At 44.3% G+C, this 19,363-nt stretch overlaps 1 protein-coding gene and 1 pseudogene across 1 annotated transcript; one reads left to right on the top strand and one right to left on the bottom strand.

Annotated features, from left to right (window-relative positions):
- Positions 1-454: 454 nt before the first annotated feature.
- On the top strand, positions 455-6,053 carry LOC143986582 (uncharacterized). Its single transcript, XM_077484986.1, has 2 exons — positions 455-1,309; positions 5,917-6,053. Exons 1-2 carry the CDS (start codon positions 935-937, stop codon positions 5,956-5,958), a joined length of 417 nt encoding a protein of 138 aa, XP_077341112.1. The 5' UTR covers positions 455-934; the 3' UTR covers positions 5,959-6,053.
- An 8,067-nt stretch (positions 6,054-14,120) lies between these two features.
- Positions 14,121-15,601, bottom strand: LOC143986614 (dnaJ homolog subfamily C member 9 pseudogene; annotated as a pseudogene).
- Between the last annotated feature and the right edge of the window lie 3,762 nt (positions 15,602-19,363).

Below are 19,363 nucleotides of genomic sequence, written 5' to 3' on the forward strand. Positions count from 1 at the left end.
TTGTGGGGGTCTGCGGGCGGGGGACTTATCGGAATCTGGAAGCCCCATTTAACAAGGGGACCCCCAGATGCCGCCCTCCCCCTGTTTAAAATTGTAAGGGGGTATAAAAGTACCTCTACCATTTCACAAAGAAAGTGTAAAAGAATGTTAAAAAAGACACACACCATTGAAAAAGTCCTTTATTAAAAATATTTTTTTTTTTAAAAGATTCCAACGGTGGTAATCCATTCTTGCTATCCAGCGATATCTGATCCAGCGACGGGTGATCTCTGCCTCCAAAGTGCTGAAAGCTGAAATTTGGCCTAGGCAGGAAAGGGGTAAAAGTGCCTGGTGTTGAAGAACTGATTATAAAATGCTTTTAAAGGAGTTTAATATAATTAATAAAGCTGAATTTCAACCACAACAGTTTTAAGGGTTAGCACCTCAGTTGGGTTTTTGCTGCCTGTGACCCAACTGGGAAGATTCTGCTCACTTCCTGTCCTGTTGAGATGACAGGAAGTGAGGAGAAACATTCCTAGTCAGGACATTAAAAAAAAACATTGATACCTTGGAAACATTTGAATCCTCTCCCCACTCCATCCAAATCTAAAAGAAAACATTTTGAACAGAGTTCCACTTTAAAATTTGTACTTATCTTACCATCTTTATTTTTATTTATAGGTTAAAATGGACAAGCCAGAAAAGACCAAAAAAATTCATCTTAAACTGTGGAAAGCCAAGCAGGCCACAGTTTTAGAGCAAAAAAAATGGCCGTCATAAAAGCAAGAGAGAGAACTCTTGCAGAGAAGACCGAGATTGAGAGGGCAAAAGAAATCAAACGACAACACATCATAGCAGTGAGCCAATGGCAAAAATCAGTTGGCCGAAAACTGAAAGCCCTGCATGATGGAGAAGAGGAGGAGAGGCGATTAAAGATGAGAGATACCGACAGGAAATGGCAAAGGTAGAGGCAGAGAACAGAACTATTCTTGGGGAAAAAGAGAAGAGGGAGGCAGAGATGAGCCGGCAGAAAGAGGAGCAGCTTTTGAGAGAATTTAACATCAGAGAAACGAAAAGACAAGAAGAATGTAGAAGGAAAATCGCTGAACTCAGAGCTCATGGACAAGAAAAGAGACAAATGTCTATCGCTTCTGCTACATCAGGGGAACAAGATGGAGAAGAGGTCTCTGTTATGAAGACAGAGACAAGTACTCCACCATCAGTCCCAGATGACTTTAAAAAAGAAATGGGAGAAGAGAGTGTCATGGAGGAAGCAGTAGAAGACATGGCAAGGGAAGAAAAGACCAAGCCCCTCATAGTAGCCAACGTGGTAAGTATCCTGTAATGTTATATTGATTAGTTAGTTATAGTTAACTAGGTTGAAGAAAACCCCATGCCTATAAAGTACAGGCTTTCGCAAACTACAGCAGAGGAAGGAAGAATAAAACCCTCTGAATAGCTGGAAGCCATGTTTCCTCATTTGGGGGGGGGGGGGGGGGGAATTTAAATTTAACATGAAATTGCCCATTGTTAGCCTACCGTTCTTTAGTAATTGTTCCTTTCCTGGAGAACTGGGGATGAGCGGTGATGGCAGAATCTGATTCTAGCACTTATTCCAGGGGGGGTGAGGGTAGTGATTAGGACATGGGCTCTTTGTGCCCATTCTACTTACTTCCCAAACACAAAGTTTAATGTACTATGTATAGATAGTATAGATTAGGGCTGCAACTAACTATTATTTTCATAATCTATTAATCGGCCCATTATTTTTTCGATTAATCGGATAAAATCATTAAAAAAAAAAAAAAAACGTAATATGCCATTTTTCCATTTATTTAACCACTTGCTTACTGGGCACTTAAACACCCTTCCTGCCCAGACCAATTTTCAGCTTTCGGTGCTCTCACATTTTGAATGACAATTACTCAGTCATGCAACACTGTACCCAAATTAATTTTTTGTCCTTTTTTCCCCACAAATAGAGCTTTCTTTTGGTGGTATTTGATCACCTCTGGGGTTTTTATTTTTTGCGCTATAAATGAAAAAAGACCGAAAATTTTGAAAAAAAAACACATATTTCTTTGTTTCTGTGACAAAATTATGCAAATTATTAATTTTTCTTCATAAATTTTGGCCACAATTTATACTGCTACATGTCTTTGGTAAAAATAACCTAAATTAGTGGATATTATTTGGTCTTTGTGAAAGTTAGAGAGTCTACAAGCTGTGGTGCGAATCGCACAAAATTGATCACATCTGATGTACTGGTGGACCATCTCCCTTCTTGTGACCCGAACAAGCCAGGAAAGTAAAAGTACGAATACCCCCCAAATGACCCCTTTTTGGAAAGTAGACATTCCAAGGTATTTAGTAAGAGGCATGGTGAGCTTTTTGATGTTGTCATTTTTTTCCCACAATTCTTTGCAAAATTAAGATTTTTCATTTTTTTTATTTTTTTCCACAAAATTGTCATTGTAATAGGTTATTTCTCTCACATGGCATGTGTATACCACAAATGACACCCCCAAAAAATTTTTTGCTACTCCTCCTGAGTATTACGAGACCACATGTGTGGGACTTTTTCACAGCCTGGCCACATAGAGAGGCCCAACATGCAGGGAGCACCGTCACGTGTTATAGGAGCAAAAATTACACATCTAACTTGTTGACTACCGATTACACTTTTGAAGGCCCTGGAGCACCAGGACAATGACACGTGACACTGATGACAGATGGCACTGATACGTGGCAATGATGACACTTATACGTGGCACTGATGACACGTGGCACTGATGACAGATGGCACTAATATGTGGCACTGATGACAGATGGCACTTATACGTCGCACTGATGACACATGGCACTAATACGTGGCACTGATGACAGATGGCACTAATACATGGCACTGATGACAGATGGCAATAATACGTGGCACTGATGACAGATGCCACTAATACGTGGCACCGATGATGCGTGACACTGATGACAGATGCCACTGATAAGTGGCATTGATGACACGTGACACTGACAACAGATGGCACGTGACACTGACAGGTGGCACTGATGACAAATGGCACTGATACGTGGCACTGATGACAGATGGCACTAATATGTGGCACTGATGACAGATGGCACTATGTGGCACTGATGATACGTGGCACTGATGACAGATGGCACTTATACGTGGCACTGATGACAGATGACACTAGGGACAAATGACACTGAGAACAGGTGGCACTGGGGACAGATAGCACTAACCGGTGGCACTGGGGACAGATAGCACTAACAGGTGGCACTGGGGGCAGGTAGCACTGGGGTGGATGGCACTGGGGTGGATGTCACTGGGGCGGATGGCACTGGGGCAGGGTGGCACTGGGGCAGGGTGGCACTGGGGCGGGTGGCACTGGGGCGGATGGCACTGAGGGAGCATGGCACTGGGGGAGCATGGTACTGGGGGAGGATGGCACTGGAGCGAATGGTACTTTTTTTAAATGTATTATTTTTTTTTCACACTTACGGCCGCTGCAGCCTTTCATCTCTCCCCTCTCACACGCTGTCTGTGTGAGGAGGGAGAGCAGCGCTGTGAGATGATCTCATATGTTTACATATGAGATCATCTCCCATTCGACACGCCGATCGCGCTGTAAACGGCCGCTGTGATTGGCGGTTTACAGCGATCTGTGTTTGCCTGTCTCCGGGGACACGGCAAACACAGAACTTTCCCGATGCGCGCCGGCGCCGGCGCGCATTGCGGAAAGTAAACATCAGGACGTCCAGGGACGGCCTCCGGACGAAAGCTCCTGCTCTACGGCCGTCATTCGGCTATAGGGCGGGCGCGAAGAGGTTAAAAGTAATAATGAAAAAAATGAGTGTAAGGATCCTTTTACACGGGGCGGAGCAGTGATGATTCGCCCCGTGGATAATCGCATGCTCAGCGGGTCGTTTCAGCCCTAGTATAGATGAGCCTCTAAGTCCCAGGGGGCCTTATGCAGCTGCATAGTTTGCATAGATAGGCCTGCTCCTGAATGTATACCCCCCTCCCTTATTTTGGGGCCGTGATTTGCAAGATCTTATCACAGAAAATGTAGTTTATTTATTTTATTTTTTAATTTTCTATATTTTTTTCATTTAAAGCGCAAAAAATTAAAAACCCAGAGGTGATCAAATTCCACCAAAAGAAAGCTCTATTTGTATCGAAAAAAGGACAACAAATGAATTTGGGTACAGTATTACATGACTAAGTAATTGTCATTCAAAGTGTGAGGTCACTGAAAGCTGAAAATTGGTCTGGGCAGGAGGAGGGTTTAAGTGATCAGTACACAAGTGGTTAATAACGGAGGGGGTGGTGTTCTTGTCAGCAGGTCTTTGTTGGCAAGACTAAGCAGAAATTTCATCAGAGCATCTAGACATGTCACTTCCATGAAGACGGCCAATCCTGATCTCCCTCTTGGGAGACATGTCATTGACAAGCACCAAGGCAAGTTTCCAGGGATCAGATTTCTGATCCTTGATGGGGTTCATCCGAGGGGTGGGGATTGGAACAAGGTCCTCCTCCAGCAGGAAGTTTGGTGGATATCGGATCTTGGGGTCACCTCACCCCCTGGGCTCAATGAAAAATTTAGTTTCAGGTCCTTTTTGGAGGGCTTCTCTTCCAGTGGATGTGAAAAAGAATAACAACCGTAGTTCTGTATCCTCATAAGCACCAGGGTGTTACAATAATATGGTAACTTATGCAATGTTGTCCAATGTGAAATGACCCTTGTCATTCTTTGTCATAACGATAATAATATCTTGCTATGCTTTTTTATCCCCCTAGATTGTCCTTGTGCAGCCTGTTGGGGTTTTTAAGTTTATCTTTGCTTGCCTATGATTGTTTCTAGTGTTGCCTGTGGACCTCTGGCGATGTTGGCCGACTTCTGGGCCTCAGCTGTCATCCCTTCTCTATCCCGCCCGGCGCACACAGGCCTCCCTATTTTCGGGCAGCCTGTTCAGTGATCTGCAGATGACTGCTTTCCATGTGGCTGCATCCCATTTTGGATGGTGCTCTGGTTTTTGCAACCAGTTTGCGGCTCGCTTTGTTGTGTTGGTGGGCATTTGGCTGCGGGGCACTCCTGCTATGGATCCCCAACCCCCCCCTTTATTGGGGGGTCCTTGCGCTTGCCTTGCTTCCCCGTCTTGCCCAGTTTCCTCCTGGGTCTATCTGAGACCCATTACATGAAATCATATATTGTATCATTTTTTTTTGTACTTACAAAAAGAAAAAAAGGGGAAAAAAATGAAAAAAGAGTGATGGCAGCTTGTTGCGCACATTTGTGGACGACTGCTGGGCGTTTATTGCCGGTGACTTGGCATGCACACAGCTGTGCGCCATTGCGGGAGATCATGTCTGTCACTATTGCAATACATTGTGTGCAATTATGCTACATTTTCATGGCATGCGCACATTTGCGTTAGTTGCGCACATCCATGCGCAACGACGTCACACGGTAAAGCTGGACGTGCATTCTGTCATTAGACCCCTTATCTGGTGGGAAATGTTTTTTTTGCCCTAAGGTAGTGTTTATATTATATGTAATATACATACCAGTCCCACTGGTCTAAATATATTAATACTTTTTTCATAGACTGGGGTGCGTGGAGCCTTTATAGGACCATTGACCTTTCCATCTAACGAACACAACCCTCTTATTACACTGTGTTGCTGGAGGAATCGTGTGGATGAGTGGGGATACAGCTCTTGGCTATCTGTTCTGGTCCCTGTCCTCTGTTTCGCCATTGGTTTGACAGTTAACACTCTTTTGTGTGCTATGGGTATGTTTTTCGCATGCTATGTTGTATGTTTCATTATTTGCCGCACTGCATGTTTTAGTTTTCAATTGTCAGCATAGATTATCTATTTGTATTTCTCATCAATGTCTTTTTGAATCTGTTATAAAGTATGACTCTCTTCCTGAAAGTGCCCATGACGAAGGAATATAACTGGTCTTGAAACGCATCGGTATGTCCGGATCTACATGAGAATCTACCAGTATCACTATCCTTGTTTTTATAATTTCTGTATATTGTTGTAATTGTAAAATGTATTTATGTATATATGTAATTTTTGAATAAAAGATATATATATTTACCATTATACACTGTTGCCCTTAAAGTCCCATCCATTTGGGTTTTTTCTTTCTTCTCAAGTGGTTAATAAAACATATTTACACAAAAATAAACAACTAAACAAAAACAAGTGTGCATCAGCAAGTAAAGAAAACCATTTCCTGACAAGATAATATAGAAATAAACATTTTGACCGCTTGCTGACCATGCGCCGCAGTTATACTGTGGCAGAATGGCACAGGCAGAGGAATCGTCATTATTGTATGGCAGCTCCTCGTGACGGTCTTTTCGTTCCAGACCGAGAGGAGCGAGCATCAGAAAAGTGAGTTGCACAACATTACACTGATACCAGATCACGTAGGCACACAATTCACCCCCCCCCCCCCGTTAACCCCTTCAACTGTCAATAATCAGTGTTGGGCTAATTCGTTTTAGGCTAAGATAGGTCTAGGGACCCCAAATAAAGGTTTAATCCCTTTTTTACCCCGTCACCTGTGATCCCAGTAGAAGTGTCACAGGTGACGCAGTTTAGCTAGCTTTTTTTTTTTTTATTGCATCAGGGCATCTGCCGTATTTTACCCAATAAAGGTTTAACCCCCTAATCACCCGGTGTCCGGGGGAGAAACGCCAGCTTCTGATGCCATGCTGACCCATCTTGCCTGCCGGACTTGGGGACTTAGGGCAAGGTATACATCCCACCCTCCTAGCTGCTCATAGACTGAGGGGCCCCACTGCAGGACTCGACCCCCTGACTGAGTGCTGCGCCATGCTGCTGCTGATCGCTGTGTCTAGTCACAGGTGCCCAGGGTGAAAAAACCATGCTGTTCAGATGTGAACTAGCCAGCACAGGAGGCAAACCATGCTGAGGCTACAAAAAAATGGCAGCCAGCCATTCTTGTATAGACAAAAACACCCAGAAAATGGCCATCGGATGTTCTGCATACAAAATCACCAAGAAACTGTTCGCCGGACATTGCTGACAGTCATGCTCTGCAAGAAAACTAAGGGAAAATGGCGGCGGAATGGCGCTAGCAGACGCAGAGGAGAGGTTCTTGCAGGCACAGAGAAAAACACAGCACACAGACCTAAACAGCCAGCGCAGCCCCAGCCAAGGATCAGAGCCCCCCCGGAGGACCCCCGGCCCAGGTACATACACAGCACCTCAGGCCCTGCAGCCCCCCACCCCATGTTGATGAGGACAAGGGCCTCTTCCCGACAACCCTGGCCGTTGGGTCTGCAGGCATGGGGCCTAGCGTGAGGGGGCTGTGGCAACATTTGGGGGGGTGAAATTGCGCACCAATGTGTGTCACTCTCGGCTCCGTCGTCCTAATTTCTATTTCATGTGTCCCAGCACTCTGGCCAACAAGCCTGAGACTAAACATGGCAGCCTGGAGCACAGGGACACATGAAATAGAAATTAGGTGGACAAAGCCAGACCAAGAATGACACACACTGGGGATTGGGGTGAATGGGGTCATGTGCGGCGGCAGGGTTTCTCACGGAGTCCCATCTACACTTCATTGTGAGCTGCCGCTGTCTTCTCCTTTTCTTGGGACTGGATCTATTTCCCCATTGTGGCATCCAGTCTGGCGGTGTGACAGAGGCCACAGAGCAGTTGGAAGAAAAGCAAGCGGTCACGCTGTGTAGTGGTCAGTATAGGAATATTGTAGGTAGGTCAGTGTATTTTAGTGGTCAGTATAGGAATATTGTAGGGTGATCAGTATAGGAATACTGTAGGTAGGTTAGTGTTGTAGTCAGTGTAGGAATCAGCTAAGTCAGGGTACTGGACAGGTAGGTCAGTGACTCAGTGCAATGGCCAGTATAGGAATCGGGTAGGTTAGTGCAGTGGACAGGTAAGTCAGTGTAGGAGTCAGATAGGTCAGTGTTGGATTCGGGTAAGTCAGTGTAGTGGTCAGTATAGGAATCAGGTTAGTGTAGTGGTCAGGTAGGTCAGTGCAGTGGACAGGTAAGTCAGTGTAGTGGTTGGTGTAGGAATCAGGTAGGTCAGTGCCTGGTCAGTCAGGGCCGATCCTGGGTGGGTGCACGGGGTGCACAATGCCCCGGCGATTGCAGCGGAGGCAGAAGGAGGGGAGCAATCAGGGGGGACAGCCCAGGCTGCTATGGCTTCTATAGGAGCCGAGGCAATTTTCTAGGTCTGGAGGAATCTGTTGGTTCTCTGAATTGAGAGGGTGACAGTTTTACGATAGGCCTGGACATCCTGCCAGGCTGACATTAGCTGTTTTCGCAGGCCTAAGCTGGTTCTGCTTTCTCTGTTGAGATTACGTCTTTTGAAGCCTATGATTTCCTGGACATGAGGAAGGAGGGAGGGGGTTCGGATTTCTACTGCAATGTGTAAGACCGCTTTCACACTGGGGCGCTATATCACTAAAAATAGTGCCTGTGAAGCGCCTCTCCTCTCCGAGGTACTTTCACACTGGGGTGGCGAGCTGGCAGGACGTTCAAAAAAAGTCCTGCAAGCCGCATCTTTGAGGCACTGTCGGAGCGGTGTATACACGGCTCCTACAGTGCCCCTGCCCATTGAAATCAATGGGCAGCGCTGCCAAAGTGATGCATTTAACCTTTTTTCGGAGGTAGTTAAAAGTGCCCTGCTAGCGGCTGAAAAGCATCACAAAAACGAGTTCTGCTCAGTATGAAAGTGCACTGACTGTTAGCCAAGACTGTCATGGCTGCCGGAAGGTTCCTAAACAACATGGCCACTAGCTACAGCTTTTCATGTGTCCAGTATGTGAGATTATTACAGCCGTAATGCAGTATTTTTTTTATTTCAGGATAATAGTGTAATATGGCTACTAGATGGAGCTGGGGATAATAGGAAATACACATTGACTTATGGGGGGCATTCACACAGCAAATTATTAATAAATAGATCCCATGACGTCACCCAAAATGAAAAAAACACCTGAGCTTATACACATAAAAAGACGCTAACAAAGCACGCATCTTTACACGCAAAAACACACTTCAAGATCGCCTAAACAAAAAAAGAGAAAAAAAAGTCAAGAACCGGTTTGGATAGAGGCAAAGAAAAAAAATTAGGAGATAAAAGCTATTATATATGCAGTACAGACCAAAGGTTTGGACACACCTTCTTATTCAAAGAGTTTTCTTTATTTTCATGACTATGGAAATTGTAGATTCACACTGAAGGCATCAAAACTATGAATTAACACATTAATGTATACTGTATATTAATGAATTATATACTGAACAAAAAAGTGTGAAACAACTGAAAATATGTCTTATATTCTCGGTTCTTCAAAGTAGCCGCCTTTTGCTTTGATTACTGCTCCGCACACTCTTGGCATTCTGTTGATGAGCTTCAAGAGGTAGTCACCTGAAATGGCTTTCCAACAGTCTTGAAGGAGTTCCCAGAGATGCTTAGCACTTGTTGGCCCTTTTGCCTTCACTCTGCGGTCCAGCACACCCCAAACCATCTCGATTGTGTTCAGGTCCGGTGACTGTGGAGGCCAGGTCATCTGGCGCAGCACCCCATCACTCTCCTTCTTGGTAAAATAGCCCTTACACAGCCTGGAGGTGTTTGGGGGTCATTTTCCTGTTGAAAAATAAATGATGGTCCAACTAAACGCAAACCGGATGGAATAGCATGCAGCTGCAAGATGCTGTGGTAGCCATGCTGGTTCAGTATGCCTTCAATTTTGAATAAATCCCCAACAGTGTCACCAGCAAAGCACCCCCACACCATCACACCTCCTCCTCCATGCTTCACGGTGGGAACCAGGCATGTAGAGTCCATCCGTTCACCTCTTCTGCGTCGCACAAAGACACGGTGGTTGGAACCAAAGATCTCAAACTTGGACTCATCAGACCAAAGCACAGATTTCCACTGGTCTAATGTCCATTCCTTGTGTTCTTTAGCCCAAACAAGTCTCTTCTGCTTGTTGCCTGTCCTCAGCAGTGGTTTCCTAGCAGCTATTTTACCATGAAGGCCTGATTCACACAGTCTCCTCTTAACAGTTGTTCTAGAGATGTGTCTGCTGCTGGAACTCTGTGTGGCATTGACCTGTTCTCTAATCTGAGCTGCTGTTAACCTGCGATTTCTGAGGTTGGTGACTCGGATGAACTTATTGTCCACAGCAGAGGTGACTCTTGGTCTTCCTTTCCTTGGGCGGTCCTCATGTAAGACAGTTTCTTTGTAGTGCTTGATGTTTTTTGCCACTGCACTTGGGGACACTTTCAACGTTTTCCCAATTGTTCGGACTGACTGACCTTCATTTCTTAACCACTTCAGGACCGCCGTATTGCCAATGTACGTGAACACAATGGCACAGGCAGGCACAATCACGTAGATGTACGTGCCTGCCTTCCAGCGGGTGGGGGGTCCGATCGGACCCCCTCCCGTTGGATACGACGGTCCGGTTCGCTCCAGGAGCGCTCCGTGATGAGGGGATGGCCGTTGGTTTTCGGCCACCCCCTCTGGATCGCTCCTGGCCAATGAGAAGCTTCCTCCCACTGTGTATTGTTTACACAGGAAGGAGGAAGTGATGTCATTCTCCTCGGGGCGGTCTTTTTGACCGGACTACGAGGAGAAGACTAATAGTAAGTGTGCACCAACACTACACTGACATGTAGGTACACACAGGCACACAAACCCCCCCCGACCCCCCCCCCCGACCCCCCCCCCCGATCGCCCCCCGATCCCCCCCGCCCCCCCTCCCCCCCCAGTCACAGTGTCACTGATTGCATTGATCATTTCTTTACTGATCAATGCATTCAGTGTCAGTTGTGACAGTAAAAACTGTCAGGACAGTTAGTGTTAGGTCCAGGGTAGCCCCCTATCACCCCCCAATAAAGATTTAACCCCCTGATTGCCCCTAGAGTTAACCCTTTCACCCCCTTTTGCCAGTGTCACTAAGCGATCATTTTTCTGATCGCTGCATGTGTCGCTAGGTAGCTAGTTATTTTTTTAGGTTCACCGCCAGGTTTTTATATCGCTAGGTACCCCGATATACTACCCAATAATGGTTTTAACCCCCTGATTGCCGCTAGTTAACCCTTTCACCCCCTTTTGCCAGTGTCACTAAGCGATCGTTTTTCTGATCGCTGCATTAGTGTCGCTACAGTCGCTAGGTAGCTAGTTATTTTTTTAGGTTCACCGCCAGGTTTTTATTGCGCTAGGTACCCCGATATACTACCCAATAATGGTTTTAACCCCCTGATTTCCGCTAGTTAACCCTTTCACCCCCTTTTGCCAGTGTCACTAAGCGATAATTTTTCTGATCGCTGCATCAGTGTCGCTAGTGTCGCTAGGTAGCTAGTTATTTTTTTAGGTTCACCGCCAGGTTTTTATAGCGCTAGGTACCCCGATATACTACCCAATAATGGTTTTAACCCCCTGATTGCTGCTAGTTAACCCTTTCACCCCCTTTCACCAGCGATCACAGTATAAGTGTCACTGGTGACGCTGGTTAGCCAGTTAGTTATTTAGGTTCCCCGTCAGGTTTTTATATAGCGCCAGGGACCCCCATATACTACCTAATAAAAATTTGAACCCCCTGATTGCCCCTAGTTAACCCTTTCACCACTGATCACCGTATAAGTGTTACGGGTGACTCTGGTTAGTTTGTTTTTTATAGCATCAGGGCACCCACCATTTATTACCCAATAAAGGTTTAACCCCCTGATCACCCGGCGGGTGATATCAATTAGGTTTTAGGGTCAGGGTCTGCGTCGCCCCAGGCAGCGCTAGGTTAGTGCCAGTACCGCTAACACCCACACGCAAAGCATACACCTCCCGTAGTGCTATAGAATCTGAACAGATCAATATCTGATCTGATCAGATCTATACTACCGTAGCGTCCCCAGCAGTTTAGGGTTCCAAAAAAATGCATTGTTAGCGGGATCAGTCCAGATACCTGCTAGCACCTGCGTTTTGCCCCTCTGCCCAGCCCACCCAAGTGCAGTATCGATCGATCACTGTCACTTACAAAACACTAAACACATAACTGCAGCGATCGCAGAGTCAGGCCTGATCCCTGCCATCGCTAACAGGTTTTTTGGTAGCATTTTATATTTAAATCCGGAAGGCAGTGCTTGGTTTTCGGGGTCCCGTACGTGGCTAGGCTCCCAAAAAGTCCCCCACATGTGGTATCCCCGTACTCAGGAGAAGCAGCAGAATTTATTTTGGGGTGTAATTTGACTTCTGCCCATAGCATGTGTGAGCAATATATCATTTAGTGACAACTTTGTGCAAAAAAAAAAAAAGTTTGTAATATTCCCGCAACTTTTGGCAAAATATAAAATATTCCATGGACTCAACATGCCTCTCAGTAAATAGCTTGGGGTGTCTACTTTCCAAAATGGGGTCATTTTGGGGGGTTTTGTGCTATTTTGGCATTTTATGGCCTTCGAAACTGTGATAGGTAGTGAGGAGTTAAATCAAAAATTTGCACCCTTAGAAATCCTGAAGGTGGTGATTGGTTTTCGGGGTGCCGTGCGCGACTAGACTCCCAAAAAGTCCCACACATGTGGTATCCCCATACTCGGGAGAAGTAGCGGAATATATTTTGGGGTGCAATTCCACATATAACCATGGCATGTGTGAGCAATATATCATTTAGTGACAACTTTTTGTAAAAATTTTTTTTTTTTTTTTTTTTTTGTCATTATTCAATCCCTTAGGACAAAAAAAAATAAAATATTCAATGGGCTCAACATACCCATCAGCAATTTCCTTGGGGTGTCTACTTTCCAAAATGGGGTCATTTGGGGGGGATTTGTACTGCCCTGCCATTTTAGCACCTCAAGAAATGAGATCGGCAGTCATAAATTAAAAGCTGTGTAAATTCCAGAAAATGTACTCTAGTTTGTAGACGCTATAACTTTTGCGCAAACCAAAAAATATACGCTTATTGACATTTTTTTTTACTAAAGACATGTGGCTGAATAAATTTTGCCCTCAATGTATGACTAAAATTTAGTTTATTCGATTTTTCTTATAACAAAAAGAAGAAAATATCTTTTTTTTTCAAAATTTTCGCTCTTTTTCCATTTATATCGCAAAAAAAAAAAAAAATCGCAGAGGCAAATCAAATACCATCAAAAGAAAGCTCTATTTGTGGGAAGAAAAGGACGCAAATTTCGTTTGGGTGCAATATTGCATGACCGCGCAATTACCAGTTAAAGCAGCGCAGTGCGAAATTGCAAAAAGACCTCTGGTCCTTAAGGTGTTTATTGGTCCGGAGCTGAAGTGGTTAAAGTAATGATGGCCACTCGTTTTTCTTTACTTAGAATTTTTATTATGGCAAGAAAAAAGCAGCTAACAGTCTATTCAGTAGGACTATCTGCTGCTGTGTTCTGTATCCACCTCCTACACAACACAACTTATAGTCCCAACCCCATTTATAAGGCTTGAAATCCCACTTATTAAACCTGACAGGGCACACCTGTGAAGTGAAAACCATTTCAGGTGACTACCTCTTGAAGCTCATCAACAGAATGCCAAGAGTGTGTGAAGCAGTAATCAAAGCAAAAGGTGGCTACTTTGAAGACCCTAGAACAGTGATGGCGAAACTTGGCACCCCAGATGTTTTGGAACTACATTTCCCATGATGCTCATGTATACTGCAGCATGGATGAGCATCATGGGAAATGCAGTTTCAAAACATCTGGGGTGCCAGGGTTTGCCATCACTGCCCTAGAATATAAGACATATTTTTCAGTTGTTTCACACTTTTTTGTTCAGTATATAATTGGACGTTTGTTAATTCATAGTTTTGATGCTTTCAGTGTGAATCTACAATTTTCATAGTCATGAAAATAAAGAAAACTCTTTGAATGAGAAGGTGCGTCCAAACTTTTGGTGTGTGTGTGTGTGTGTGTGTGTGTGTGTGTGTGTATATATATATATACATATATATACACACACACACACACACACACACACACACACACACACACACACACACACACCCGCTACCGAGCGAACCCCCTCACAACACACACACACACACAATCTCATTTTCAACTATTTTATTGAAAAAAACAAACAAGTGGAATTCCAAATATTAGTTGCAAAAGCTTTTGATTAGGTAAGACTAAATACACACATTTACAAACGAGTTATAGAAGAAAAAAAAAACAAGGGAAGTGTTAATCACAGCAACTTAGCTGACTTCCAGCTGCAGTTAAACTGTACCATCTAATCAGCTGCCATATTTAATACACATCTTTTTCTTTCCTAATGTTATAAAGTAATTCATGCTAAAAAAGGTAACTGTAGAAATATACAAATGTGCATTTAACAAAGTCAGAATGGTTAACTATTGCATCTGACTCAAAAAATATTCTTCAAGCAACAATCTCACTGTGTACACACAAACATGTAGAAAACATACAGGATATGAATAAGATTATGGTTGTAAACTCTACTGTAAGTCCGACACACATCCCCCAACAAGTTCTGTGGACTTCTACTTCTACACTGGTAGTAACAGGCTTGCAGAAAGAAAGGTAGAGACGCGGTCATCTTATGATAAAGCATTTGTATTTCTATTACTGAAGTATTGAACAACAAAATATCACTTTTTTCCTTTTTTTGCCCATGTGGTTTTTTCCCTCTTTTTTGGGAATTGTTGCAGTATTTCGCTTCCAATTGTGCCATAAAACTATCAAGATCCTTTTTTCAATCCTTCTGCTTTTTTTTAAATTAAAGCTTTTAAGTCATCTTCTTTATCACCCAGTGTCAGTTATTTTTTCATTTCCTCTGCTTCTTGGGCTTCTTCAGCAGCCCTTTTCCTGTTCTCGTTTTTTTTTTGGGTTCTTTTACATAAGAATCGTAAATTGGAATTTCTTTCTTCTTAATGGCTTTCTGGATGATTTCTCTGATCCTCAGCTCATTATCAATATCAAGAAATATTACAGAGTCCATTATGTTATCCATATCTCCTTCAAAGTCCATGTAAGCGTGTATAATATCTGCTCTCTCTTCATCTGATCCTATGTACTTTTCTTCATATGCTTGGCTATCTTCCACAGTTATCTTTTTAAACAGCAGACGCCAATATTCCTCCCAGTTACGGTCTTGAGAAATTGCATCGGACTCCTCATCCACAATTCTTTGCTCATCATAGACTGTCCGCTGTTCTTTGTCGCAGAGAACTGAATACATTTTTCCAAGTATCTGGAACTTCAGTGTGGCCTCGTCCTTCTCCCCCTTGGACACCCGGTCCGGGTGAAGCGTCAGCGAGGTCTTGTGTTATACCCCCGGCGGACCTCCTCACTCCAAGCACAGTGTACAGGTTGGAGCTCCTGAAGTATCGCTCACAGTTCTCCAGAAGTCTCGGCATTCTGTCTCCTTCCTTCTGCGTACACACAGCAACCCACAATATCACACACTGACGGATAAAAGCTATTATTATTTGTCAAGTTTCATAAATGTAGGGCAGGGGGTCTACAAACTTTTTAGCATGAAGACCCCACATATTTCACAAGAACCTCCTTATATCAGTGTCCTCACAAGAGTCCCCTCCACAAATCAATTTCCCCATCGCTGTCTTCAGAGTCCCTCTAACATCAGTATCCTGCATTGACATGATACAGGAGATGGTCACAGACTGCAGACATGATACAGGAGATGGTCAAAGACTGCAGACATACTACAGGAGATGGTCAGAGACTGCGGACATACTACAGGAGATGATCAGAGACTGCAGACATACTACAGGAGATGGTCAGAGACTGTAGACATAATATAGGAGATTATTAGAGACTGCGGACATACTACAGGAGATGGTCAGAGACTGCAGAATTAATATAGGAGATGGTCAGAGGCTGCGGACATACTACAGTAGATGGTCAGAGACTGCAGACATAATACAGGAGATGGTCAGAGAGTGCAGACATAATACAGGAGATGGTCAGAGACTGCGGACATACTATAGGAGATGGTCAAAGACTGCGGACATACTACAGGAGATGATCAGAGACTGCAGACATACTACAGGAGATGGTCAGAGACTGTAGACATAATATAGGAGATGATCAGAGACTGCAGACATAATACAGGAGATGGTCAGAGACTGCAGAATTAATATAGGAGATGTATAAAAATAGGAGAGCGTAGCTAGCGGGACTTTTCCATGAAGCACACGGGAGCAATGAAATAAATTGAATCAAAAGTAGTTTTAATTCATTTGAATTGTTATAAAATATTCGTATCAATTGATTCCATGTATTTTGCTATATATTAATATTTTTACACGCATACAATTCATAAAAAATATTGCACATTGATTACACATTCCAACAAGGAGTTGGTACATATATTATGAGATACAAGCAGTAATTGAAACATGATTTAGTATAATAGAATTAATAACTATACAGATATCGCAAAAGAGCCACAAAAATAAAATTAAAATGGAAGTAAAAAGGAAAAAGAAACAAATAAAGAAGGAACGACGATCAGAAGGATTCATACGTATATACACGCGGTTGTTGTTACCTCTACGCGTTTCAAAGCCTTATAGCCTATCATCAAGAGCAAAACCGTGGTAAGGATCTATAAAAAAATAAAAATAAAATAAATTTTTATATATTGAACCGGGATGGAGGAGGGGACTCGAACGGCCCCTGTATTCCTCATATAAAGTCCCAACTAATTTTCTTTTAGTTCTTTTTAAAATAAAAATAATACAAGAGATGATCAGAGACTGCGGACATACTACAGGAGATGGTCAGAGACTGCAGACATGATGCAGGAGATGGTCAGAGCCTGTAGACATAATTTAGGAGATGGTCAGAGATGAGGGAGAGACTCGTTCTCTGCTTCCCTACCTAGAGAACAATAATCGCCGGGCCCGAGAGCTGACAATCCAGGGAGACTGGGGCTGCAGCTGAGACGGCACAGAAGAAAGGGTCACCTCTACAAAGTAATGCTTGAGGTCCAATCAGTGGCTTTGCCTAGGTCTCCTCCCCCAGAGGGATCAGATTGCATTATTGTAAAAAATCATAACGTCAGAGGCTGCAGCAGGGAGCTGATATGTGTCAGACATTTGTGAATACAAACAAGACCAGCACAGGCACCAGGACTTCCATTATTATGTTATTAACATAATAGTCCAGGTGACCCTGGATGATGCATGAAAAGGAGAGGAAAGAAGATGTAGGCGGTGTCAGAGGGTGCGCTGTGATCTCGGTGGGAGGGAGGCGATACACTGACACCTCCAGGAACATCCATCAACCTAAAGAGGAACTCCGGACACTCTGCTACAGCCACACATCCAGGATGTAGATTAGAGCCGCTTTACCCGCCACAATGTCTGATATCTGTAAATGTGCCGATACCCCTCCCCCTCCCCTCCCCCACCTTCTCCATAAACTGATCAGCCAATCAGCTGCTGAGCTGGTGATTACAGGCAGGAGACTGCAGTCAGTTTTCTGTCCTCATCATAAAATATTTTTATTTTCTCGGGTTATAACGCCCCTACAGGAGGACCGGACACCGACACACAAAGCTGTAGCCCCGCCCCCCAGGGACCCGGCAGGGAAATTACAAAGGACCCCCCCGGGACCCCCTGTATGTTCTAGAGGAAGTTCCTGGTAAATGATGAGCCAATGCCAACTGGCCCTGAAGAGGGATCTGTGAGGGTCGCTTTTTACCAGAAGAGTTTGGAAAGTGCCCCACACAGAACCCGCCCTGAAGGTCACTTCCAGCCTATCCCTGCCATGGACTCACTCTTGTGCCCGCCCCCTGCTGGAGGTCGGTAACTGGAGCTCCTCCCCATGGCTGTGATTGGCTGAGGTCAGAGCGTACCTTAACCCCTTCCTGACAGACGGACGTCTATAAACGTTCCCTATTGGGGAGCCGATATTACAGCCAGAATCTCCCTCTCATTATCTCAGCCGGAGATCACAGAAACATATAGAAGTGATCCCAGATAGGAAGAGGATGGAGGAGAACCCCAGGAAAAAAACTTCTCTTCTCATCCAGGGTTGTCACCCCTGGCAGGGGTTTTCTGTCATCTGTGTCCCTGTTGGGGAGATTTCCCTTCACTTCCTGTCCCATAGCCACAACAGGAAGTGAGAGCAAATCCCTCCACAGTGAGGGAATCCAGAATTAGTGACCCTATTGGAGAGATTTCTCATCTGTGTCCCCATCCGGGAGATTTCCCTCCACTTCTTGTCCCATAACCACAACAGGAAGTGAGAGAAAATCTTTCCAAAGTGAGGGAAATTCAAAACTTCTGTCTTCATTGTAAGTGTTTTCTTCCATTCCTTTTTCTGGTAACTTTCTTTATGTCATCTGTGTCCCCATTGGAGAGATTTCCCTACACTTCCTGTCATGTAGCCAAAACAGGAAGTGAAAAGAAATCCCTCCAAAGTGAGAAAAACCCGGAATTAATGTCCCCATTAGAAGATCTCACCTCTAATCCTGTTCTGGTAACTTTTTTCCATGTGTGTCCCCCATTGGGGGAGATTTCCCTTCACTTCGTCAGGACAGGAAGTGAGAGGGAGTCCCCGGTTGTCATACATATAAATGGTGCAGTGCTGGTAGTCAGACTCCTCTAATGTGACCGTCACTGACATCTCTTCATCCTCGGTGTCCTAAAGGAGAACTAGAGGCAAAACGTTTTCTTCTCATCTTAGATGGAGTAAGGGGAGGTGCTATCACCCCTGGCAGGTGTTTTCTGTTATCGTGTGTCCCCGATGGGGAGATTACTTCACTTCCTGTCCCATAGAGGAAGTGAGAGGAAATACCTGCAAAGTGGGAGAAACCCACAACTAGTGTCCCCATTAAACGTTTTCCCCTCTATTACTGTTACGTTAAGATTTTTTTTTTTGCCATCTGTGTCCCCATTGGAGATATTTACCTTCACTTCCTGTCCCATAACCACACCAGGAAGTGAGAGGAAATCCTTCAGAACCAGTGTCCCCATTGGAAGATTTCTCCTCTATTCCTATTTTGATGACAACCCAACATTTGGGACTTTATGTCACTCTCTGTGATAACGATACTCAGGAGACAGAGAGGGAGAATCTCCCTAATGGGGACACAGACAGAAATGATAATCTGACACCCCTATCATATCCACCCCCTACACACACCATACAATCAGATTGTACAATCATATCCACCCCTCACACACCATACAATCAGATTGTACAATCATATCCACCCCCTACACACACCATACAATCAGATTGTACAATCCTATCCACCCCCCACACACCATGCAATCAGATTTTACAATCCTACCCACCCCCCACACAACATACAATCAGATTATATAATCCTATC

Source organism: Lithobates pipiens, unplaced genomic scaffold (genome assembly GCF_037356315.1).
Source record: "Lithobates pipiens isolate NorthernLeopardFrog02 unplaced genomic scaffold, aLitPip1_a1.2 Scaffold_17, whole genome shotgun sequence".
NCBI classification, from domain to species: Eukaryota; Metazoa; Chordata; class Amphibia; order Anura; family Ranidae; genus Lithobates; species Lithobates pipiens.

Bases quoted from the DNA above. Each gene is read 5' to 3' on its own strand.
- LOC143986582 (XM_077484986.1), top strand. From the start codon at position 935: ATGGCAAAGGTAGAGGCAGAGAACAGAACTATTCTTGGGGAAAAAGAG. The intron at 1,310-5,916 runs GTAAGTATCCTG...TCTGTTATAAAG, and splicing joins CCCTCATAGTAGCCAACGTG to TATGACTCTCTTCCTGAAAG.